This window comes from Phalaenopsis equestris, unplaced genomic scaffold, assembly GCF_001263595.1.
Source record: "Phalaenopsis equestris unplaced genomic scaffold, ASM126359v1 Scaffold000503, whole genome shotgun sequence".
Taxonomy (NCBI): domain Eukaryota; kingdom Viridiplantae; phylum Streptophyta; class Magnoliopsida; order Asparagales; family Orchidaceae; genus Phalaenopsis; species Phalaenopsis equestris.
This window is the reverse complement of record NW_018164943.1, coordinates 99432-109840: the sequence shown is the minus strand read 5'-3', so window position 1 is coordinate 109840 and position 10409 is coordinate 99432. Positions and strand designations below refer to the sequence as shown.

At 34.4% G+C, this 10409-nt stretch overlaps 1 protein-coding gene across 1 annotated transcript in view; it reads left to right on the top strand.

The window, feature by feature from the left end:
* Positions 1-252: 252 nt before the first annotated feature.
* The window catches only part of LOC110028191, a 42424-nt gene continuing 32267 nt past the window's right edge, over positions 253-10409 (top strand). Inside the window, 7 exon segments of the mRNA XM_020729936.1 lie at positions 253-559; positions 1303-1412; positions 6312-6374; positions 6451-6643; positions 6779-6883; positions 6967-7097; positions 7280-7859. Coding sequence (XP_020585595.1) covers positions 281-559; positions 1303-1412; positions 6312-6374; positions 6451-6643; positions 6779-6883; positions 6967-7097; positions 7280-7859 — 1461 coding nt within the window. The 5' untranslated portion in view covers positions 253-280.

The following is a 10409-nucleotide window of genomic DNA, read 5'->3' as shown; positions in this document are numbered from 1 at the left end:
CAGTGGGTCCGCAAAAAATTATGTGGCATGTTCTGATATAATTATTTAATGCAGTGGGTCCGCAAAAGATTATGTGGCATGTTCTGATATAATTATTTAATGCAGTGGGTCCGCAAAAGATTATGTGGCATGTTCTGATATAATTATTTAATGCAGTGGGCCCGCAAAAAATTATGTGTCATGTTCTAATTGGGTATCGCACTATTAAGTTTGGCAAATTTTCTTCTTCTTCCCCAACTTCCTTCGATTCACAGGTGAATTGAGTCGGTCACGAGAACGGATGGAATCCATCTATAGTCGAGTAGAATCGTGGATCAGAGATCAGACGGCGAGGATGGCGGTGTCCTTGTCGACGCCGGCGCCGCTGAAATGGCATTGGCCGCGGTGGCCACCGTGGAAGGGACGAGAGGACCGGCGAGAGCAGGAGAGGCTGCTGCGGCAGGAGTACGAAAGGCAGCGTAGACAACTCCACGATCTATGCGGTGCTGCCAAAGCCGAATCCATCGCTGATCTCCAAGAAATTCTTTGTTCCATGGTTCTTGCTGAGTGCGTTTATAAGGTCCGTTCTCTAACCTAGTTGTAAGGATTCGATGGAAACTAGGGCAAAGTTTGCCTTGATTCTTCGTTTGTGAGGTCACTTATTAAAGATTTCGGAGTGCTGTTTTGATTTTTTTCTTTTGCAATTTGTAGAGAGTTGTTTTTTCTTATGTTTATGATGCAATGGATTGGCATGCATTGTGGTAATTCTACAATAGTCGGGCCTGTTTGAAGGCGCTGTACACTTTGTTTATTTTCTGAGTACACTAGGTTCATTTTAGCTTGGCTTTAAGCATTAACATTTTGCTTGATAAGTTGCATCCTATCAGCATTTCAGTCACAAGAAAAGAAGTTGTTTGGTGGTTGTACTTAATGTCGAATCGCTTAAGTGTTACGGTTTTTCTCTCGATTTGTACTATGCCCCGGATTTCTGCAACCTCAGTTGTTATTGCTTTATTCTCATGTTCTTATTCTACTCGACTGTACTCTTTCTAAACAATGTGGTGCAGATCATTTAATAATGCGCCAGTGAGTCATTTCTGCTCTATTGTTTTACTAATTGCCTAAATAAGTACTTTTGTTATTGATTTGGGGCCATTTTGGGAGATGCGTATGTAGGGTTGCTTCTTTACAATGTGCATCTATGCTGCCATTTATGTGTGCTAGGGTTAAGCATTCTCTGTACATTTCCTCTAACATGTTTTCCTAACGCTATCAAATAAATTCTCATAGTGGATTGGAGTGTTATGACTTTTCATGTATCAGCGGCCTGCAGCAGAGATGATACGAGCAATCAATAAGTTCAAGTCCGACTTTGGCGGACAGCTTGTTTCTCTTGAGCGGGTGCAACATTCCCTAGATCATGTACCTCATCGGTAATGTTACATGTTCCTTTTTATTTATTTTATTATTATTATTATTATTATTATTATTTGTAGTTGCAAAAGGAATAGCCTACAACTAAATTGTGCCATATAATCAGGCATGTTAACCATTCATTCATATCACAATACACATATATTTTGACACTACTTGATATTGGAGTTATGATGTTGAAGAATTGTGGAACTGTAGGATAATATATGTTTTGTCATGAACTCCTGGGTTTCTTGGACTATACATGAAAAATGGTTTTTCTATGTGATTTAGTTAAGAAGATGAAGCATAAAAGAGTTATGGAGATGTAATTAAGAGGAACAAGAAGTATTCTTTACCATGCAATTGGTGTTCCCAAATTCTAATAATGGTTTATTTTCCATTCAAACTTCTGTTGTCTGGGAGAGAGAATTGGCTAAGGCATCCTTCAAATTGTGATAAGAGAGTGACGGGGCTGATCAACCTCCCTTCGAATTCATGCAAGGGCTGATATGGGCCATTTCTGGCTTACTGTGTTTCATGCATTTCTCCTTTAAACCGCAAATTGGAGAAAAAATTATTCAATCTATTGGGTATCGGAATCTGCAACACATTCTAATTCCAATGATAGCAAATCTAATCCATCCTAGATTAATTGCAAATAGAAATGGGGATACTTATCGAAAAGCTGTAGCAAACAATATAAATATGGTTGGCCATGGCTCTGTTCTTGGGATTTTAATGGGATTTTTAATGTTGGGACTTATCTTCGCATGCTGAACGCATTAGAAAATGCTAGAACATCAACACTCCTTTCATTTTAAAATAAATTAAATCCTCATTGGCTTAACACAAAAGAGGTCTAACCTTGGTTACAGTCAACAGAATTATTCCTAATTTGATTTGACAAAGCTAACCTTATGATCAACATGACTCTGTACCTTAAGATGGGTTAGGGCACATAAACCCTTATGGATTTATATGACTAAGTTAGCCCATATAAACTTAAATCATATATTGGAGAACCACTCGAAGCATAACTCTCCTTTAAAAGATTTTCTTCTGCATATTAGATCTAAAGAGGAAGGCCTCTCATTTCAACATGTTCTTAACTCGTTGATTATTATGGGCTCTCGATTAGGTTATCTGGCAAGCTATGTTTCTACTAATCTTAACCAACTAGGAATAAATGATGCAGCCTTAATCTTTTGGTGCTGGCTTGATACTTATATGGTGGAATTGGTGCTTTTCTTCAGAACTTGTTCCTTGCGACTTCTCTAGTCTCTTGGCTTAGCCAGCAATCTCCACCTCTTCTAATGGTGGTCATTGGCGACAGGCCTAAATTAAAAATGCCTTAAATTCCTAACTCTTCTTTGACCTCTACTCCCTCCAAGTTCTGGCCATCTATGAAGGAAGCTTGGGTAGGTGACAAAAGTTAAGGGCATGTTTTTTTGTTTTAATTTTAATGTTTTAAGTGTTGTAGATGTAAATAATGAAGTTTGGGTGTGAAATATGTAAAATTGAATGTTTTGTGTGCTATGTGTGTAAATCCCTCTTTAAAAATTCACATGTTGATGATTTATTATATCCTTGTTTCAGTGGGAGGCAATATGAATGTGAGAGAATGACTTATATTGAACTTATTTTGAGTGCTATGCTTGCATGTTTTAATATTTTATTTTAATATCTTAGCTAACTTTGATAGTTTAATGTTTCTATAACCCATCTTTTTTCATAATTTAATGTTAGGTTATTTTTTGTTACTTCTAATTTTGTGTAATTTATTATTATTTACTCAGTTAGAATATTGTTGTATTAGTTTTTTTAAGAAAATTTATATACATACTACCCAATTCTTATGTATTTCTATATCTAACTCCCAGTGTTTAATATTTATGTTCTTAACACATTGGTGTCATGAACCTCTGCAGTAAAAGATTTATTTAACTTTTAAAACGATAGTAATGATAAAGATTTGGGTGATATGCCTGCAAATATGAATGTTTAGGTGTTAGATTTATAAATACATAAGAATTGTGTGGTATGCTTGTAAATCCCCTTACTTTTTTATTTGTTAATAAGTTGGAATATTAATATGTTTTTTTTTATTTCACACTTTATAGTTTATACAATATTTTACACAATTATTTAAATTTGAGGCTTACACCTCAATATTTGAGTCCTACGTTTCACCTCACGAATGAAAATTACCTCAATATCTAATTGCTCAATTTTAATCTTGAGTAGTACATCAATAGACATGGGAATCCCGCATATTAGCTAGATTACTCGAACATCTTAAGCCTGCTTTTAGCTATGAATAAAACATTGGTTTATGGCTAGTGCACAATTGTAGGACTTCATTGACAATACACTTTCAGCAAACCACATGGACAATTTGTTTACATTTTTCATGCTTTTCAATCTTGTTCTGAAAGTAAACATTGAATAATGATAGATTTTACATGATAGTTTTACCAAGATTCTGAATGATTTTGTTTAAGCATAAAAAACATAAATCAATAATGAAGCTTATTTATGTGTATGTTTGCTATGCCACCAATTGGGTCCCTTTCATTTGCTTTTACAGCCATGTGGATTCGTTACTCATCCAAAAATGTTTTAATTCATGTTCATCTTTAATCCTCGTCCCTTTTGTCATCTTAATCTTGCTCCCTATCTCTACAAGCTCACTCATCCCAATGGGTTGGGGAACTTTTTCTTCCATCATCTAACTTGCTTGTGGTTAGTTAGTGCTTTGTCTAGCTCTTTATTTGGCCTTTTTAATTATTCTCTCCCACTTATCAAAGCTGCACCAATGGGTAGGGCATCTCTGTTTGTCTTTCTTTTCAACATCGTCATAACCACCTTTAAACATGGGAGCATCTTGCCATTCAAATTGCCTAGTTAATGAGAGGGGCTGGGGTTCATATTCTAGGAACTTCTAACCCTTCTGAAGGATCAAATTGCTTTCATGATAAAAATGATCATTCTAATTAGTTGACTTGATACAATTTGCGTGTAAATAAACTGAGTTGATCTTGAATCACCTCTGACCTGAGCTTTAGTTTGAGCTTGATTAATTAATTGATGTTAAGCTTGAGCTGTGTGTTAATTTTACGATTTTGTGTTGGTTCATTTATTATGGAAGAGATAAAGGATTTTGATTCAAGATGTTTCTCTTGTAAAATTATAGCATTAATTAAAAATTAGAAAACGAATAATAAGAAAGCATTTAATATAACTAAGTGGGATATATTTTTTTAAAATATATTTTTATCAACTTTGTGCATGAACTCTTTTCATCTAATAAATGTGTTTTTTATATTAAAGTTTTTTAAAAGAGTTAGCACATGGCTTGACTTGTTCACTCGTCGGGTATAGCTCACCACCCATTTTTGGAGTCGAGCTTGAGTTGATTCTTGAGTCGGCTTGACTCAATTATACCCCTAATAAGACAATCCTTGCTTTGTGCAAAACTTGAGGGACTTGAATGTAATTTAACCAAACCGGTATCAACCATTTTTTCATTGTTTCTTATGACGATTTTGTATGGTCTAAAATAATTTTTTGTGGAATTTCTGAAATTGAGTGCAACTAAGGTTTAATAATAAGATGTTTCCCAATCTTATGAATTGTTGCTCTCAGATATTCTTTGTAATCCACAAAATTTCCTCTTATATTCCCACATTCTTTTAACAATCTCTTCTCATATATTACCTTGTGTTTTGGTGGATTTGAGGAAGTCTTCTGTTGTCTCTACAATTGCTCAAGATAAGGAATGAAGGGACATTATGAGAGGACCACAACCACACTTGGTTGAGAGGCCCTTTTCCCTTATAGCACACTATATGGAGTTTGGGTTGCAGAATACATTTTGCAGCATTTTTTTCTGTATCCCTTTCTCACTCCTTTCGTCACTCTAAGACACATTTGCATATGCCTCTACTATGCCAAATTTGTTGGACTTGAATCCACTAATTATCAATAAGTTTCATAAAATAACTTAATTATCTGCCAATCTTACAAAATAGCTATTATATTTTTTTAACGAAGTTATAATTTAGTGTTGAGCTTATTGTATTGTCAAATTATTTCATAAATAAAGCAGCTAAGGTCCTATCTATAGGGGTTGATTTATTTTTTGTTTGGAAGAGGGTGGTCGCATTATGATTATGTTTTGGTTGACCTGACATAGACAACCAATTTTGGTGTACAGTTAGTCGGTGGCTTGGTGTGGTGGTTGGGACTATGGGTGCGGGATTGGTCAGGGACAACAGTAGGGTTAGCGGCCTTGGAAATTATTTTGGGTGTTTAAGATTCGTGGTTTGAAAACAATGATAACACAAATTATTTTGGGTGTTTCTAAAAACAATTTAATGTGTTTTTAAAAGGAACAAAAAAAAACTTATAAAATATTAAGCGGGCTTGTTTTAACTTTTAAACGGAAAACAGGAGATAGAAATAAAGCATGATGGCAAACATGTCTTAGTAATCATTTAACCTGTTAACTGACCCTGATGCTAAAAATTATTATGTTTGACTAAGAGGCACATAATTTTGATCCAATACTTCACTCTTAGAAGAATATGTTAATCAGGGCATCCCTTTATGTAAAACTTTAGTTTATATCTAAGGACAGTTATTTTTGATACTATCATTGCAGCAATGTTTAAGTATGCTGTATGTGGAGGATTCCAAATTTACAGATGTTGATTATGATGGTGATGATGATGTTTGCACTCGTTTTTCCTTTGCTATTTCAGTTTTTTTTTCAATTAGCATTGCATTTTTTGAATAACTTTTGATGCAAACAGTTAATATGCCCTCCTCTGTACACAGTTTCTTGGATTTAGTTGTGTAAAGCATTATTCATTAGCTAGGTGGCTTCTATTGATACATGTCATTTTTTTCATCAGGTATCTATTGGCTGAAGCTGGTGATACTCTGTTTGCTTCATTTATTGGAACTAAACAGTACAAGTAAGGGCACTTTCATGTGTTATTGTTATAGTAAAAGAACTACTGGTGTTCGCCTTTCATATTTTTCTTCATGCAGGGATGTTATCACAGATGCAAACATTTTCCAAGGAGCTATATTCCATGAAGACGACGAAGAAGCTTTGGAAACAATTGATGTTATGGAAAATGATAGAGTTGAGAGCCAAATGAAGATTGAAGAAAATATTGTAAAGTCTTCTAAAGGAAAACCCAAATTGCTACAAAAAAATGCAAAGCCTGCTGCACACAGGGTCGGTCTATTGTGTTTTTGTGCTAGATTTTATGAAACTTGTATCCAAGTGTTTTTTTTTTCCGACAGGCTTTTTAAATTTCATTTCACAAATTACGCATCATTCTGATTATCTTTTCTTTATATTTTATTATAGGGATTCCTTGCACGTGCTAAAGGTATACCAGCTTTGGAGCTTTACAGGCTTGCACAGAAAAAAAATAGAAAGCTAGTCCTTTGTGGACATTCACTTGGTGGCGCAGTATGCACGGGAAAATCTCCGAGTTATCTCCATTTCCATCTTTCTGCTAGATGAGTTATAATCTTCACTTGTTTTTTTGGTAGGTTGCTGCATTGGCTACTCTAGCAATTTTGAGAGTTCTTGCATCATCTTCTATATCTCATGAAAATGGGAAAGTTCAAGTAAAGTGCATTACCTTCTCCCAACCACCTGTTGGGAATGCTGCACTGAAAGAGTACGTGTCTTTTTGTGAAATCCACATGAGATTTTTCATGTTTAGTGCTTCTAATTGGATATGTGGACTTGCACTTAACGTAATTTAATATTTTTAATCATTTGTCTCTGCATAGTTTTTGAATTCCTTGCAATTTTTTTTTTAATTTTTTAATCTCTAATTGAGCCATTTTTTGTTTTAAGCTATGTTTGTCAGAAGGGATGGCAGAAGTATTTTAAATCCTACTGTATTCCAGAAGACCTGGTGCCACGCTTATTGTCTCCTGCATATTTCCATCATTATAATTCACAGAATCTTAATGTAACTTCTGATGCAGCAGTTGTTGATGCATCTGCGATTAATTCTGTCAATGGCACAACAAAATTACAAACACCGAAATCTAAAGATACAAGTGGAGAGCAGCTTGTATTGGGCCTAGGCCCAGTCCAAATGCCATTCTGGAGATTGTCTAAGTTCATTCCATTAGATGCTGTACTTAAGCATTTAAAAATACTTAGAAGAGTCAGAAGTGAAAATGGAAAGACATTCTCTGTTGTTGGTCATAGCCCAACTTCACTATTTGATGAAGCTGAAGCAGAAACACAATCCCTTGAGATCCAAGAGGGCGCTGATGGTATCTCTCTTAAGCCAATTTCTGACATAGAGACAATGTCTCCTGAAGGAAATGGTAAACCATTTAATGTAAAAGGCAGTGTTGGATCTGGAGATAGTAGTAGATGGAAGAGGGTTCCTTACTTACCTTCATATGTGCCATTTGGTCAGGTAGCCAAAGTTCTCCCATATTTTGATACATTTTTCTTTGTATTTGATCATGTATCTCTATTTGAAGGTGGGCAATAGGCGACCTTGATTGTTTACTATCTCCTTATGTTGTGTTAGGTAATCTGGTCTTTCAGCTTATCTTTATATTGCAGGATTTTGTATTTGTTTAACCTTCATTTTTATCACTTCTTTCTGTTTCTGAGTCTAGATTGCCTTAATTTTTATGCTGCGAATTTTCACTGCGGAACTTTTGGCTAGTAATGCATGAAATGAGGACACATTAATTTGTAGTTTTTGTTTAAATTGAAAAGTTTATTTGTATGCTTTCTCTTGTTTGGTCTTTGCAGGCTAATTTCTAAAATATGGAGTCGTCGTTGGTAAATTCATTTGGGTTAATGAATCGTCTTTCTATTTAACTTAAAGTCAGTTATATCTTTCATATTTTAAACTAGTAATAAACAAAAATTCGTTTTTTGAATTAAAATATACCTGAATGATAATTATGCTATTCAGCTCTGAATCCATGTTAAGGTTTACAGCCCAAAATGTGATACCGTGATATAGAATGAGCTTTTTATGTTCAGATTATTGTTTTGGTTGTTGTTTAATGAAGAAAAAATAAAAAATGTATCATAGCAACTGTAGAGCAAGCACAAATAAAAATAGATTGTTGCTATGTTCTCTATTTAATCAAATTTTTGTTATTTCTTAACTATTGTCACAGATTCCTCTATTGTTTTAGTGTTCATAAACTATGAACATTATGCTAGTTATTTTTATACTGGAATATTAATTATATAATGGAATAAAAATGATATTTAAAAGATTTTATTGACTGTTTTAATATATACCTGTGTAATCAACTAGAAATTTTACCCGGGCTCTTGTATTCTATGATCTTTTGATTAAAAGTTTAATATGCCAGTTGAAGCACATGCGGGCTGTTAGTTTAATGGCGTGCACGCGTCTCAGTGCACTTGCATGACATAGTAGAACAATATAGTGCAAATGCAAGATGTAGTTGCACAAGCTTTAATGCATTAGTGCAGATCATCTGGTGATGCACATACACATCTTCAATATAATTAAAATTAATTGAACGCACGATTTTTCGAGATGGACGCACATTCTTCAAAGCTCTTGCATGAATTTCAAAGTGGTGCATTTGAGTTGAAATATTACCTCATAATTCGTATGGCTTGAAATTATTTCAAGAATTTGAGTGCTTGCACGTGTAAATTTTTGTTTTGAGCTTTTAATTTCGCCTTTTGTTTGCGTTGCGGATTCGATGACAAAAGAAATGAAAAACAATCTCATTTTGCACTTGAAACAACGAGCTTGTTTTAATTTAGCATGTGATTTATTGCATGTTCAGTTAGATCTTATTTGTACAAGGAACTTTCAAATGCTAGCGAGTACACAATATTCAACTCTTGTTGTTACTCGTTCGCGAGCTTCTAGGTCCATATGTTGGTTATATTCATGCCCATTGACAGGCCTTCATTTTTTTGTGAGTTCAGCCTGCTTAGCACTTGTTCTCTCTTGTTGAAGAGCTATTATATCTCTGATCCAACCCTACTTGAATGAGTTCAACTTTTTTTTATTCCCCTCAATACAAGCTACAATATTGTCTAAACGTCCGTTGAAAGATCACATCGATTTATTACATATCTCCTATGAGTTCATTTTAAGTTTTATTTTGTATTCAATTTTTTATTTATGAGTGCAACTTACAAGATTGTTATAGTTCTATGTTTGTCTTTAATTTGCCGTTTATTATTTATTGGTTACATTTATGTTTATTTAAGTCTCATCATTTCCGTTGAAAGATCATGCTCATGCGTGTAGATGAACATCGATTTATTACATATCTCCTGTGAGTTCATCGAGCTTTATGTTGTATTCAATTTTTTTATTAATGAGTGCGACTTACAAGATTGTTATAGTTCTATGTCTTTAATTTGCCGTTTATTATTTATTGGTTACATTTATGTTTATTTAAGTCTCATCATTTGCAACTTTGTCCGGTTCAAATTTTGACAGATGTAGGGGGCTGTATCGAGATTAATTGACATTTTCAGCCGCCTATAAGGCATGCATGGTCTTTGTTGTACAACATATAACCTTATGTTTTGTAACCTACCTGCTAAAAAGGCGAGCATAGACTTTCGGGTACTTGAATGAGAGAAATGCAGAATTTCTCTACCATATTGGAATAGCACGCACGAGTACTTAATTTGTAATGATTTCCCACACTAGAAAAACGTGCATAACAACTCACACATGCCTTTTAATTTCCTATATTATACATTATGCGAGGTGATCGTTGACAATATTGCAACATGAGTTTGGCATGAATTTTGAGGCTTGCTGAATGAGAGGGTGACATGTTTCTCTTTCTCTTTATATATATATATATATATATATATATCACCCTTTTATTTAAAAACTCTCTTAAAGAGGGATTGAAGAGGATAGGAGAGTTGAAATGGTTTGCTCTCAGTTTAGAGAGAAAAACTGAGCTCTCTCTCTCTCTCTATCTCTAGGGGA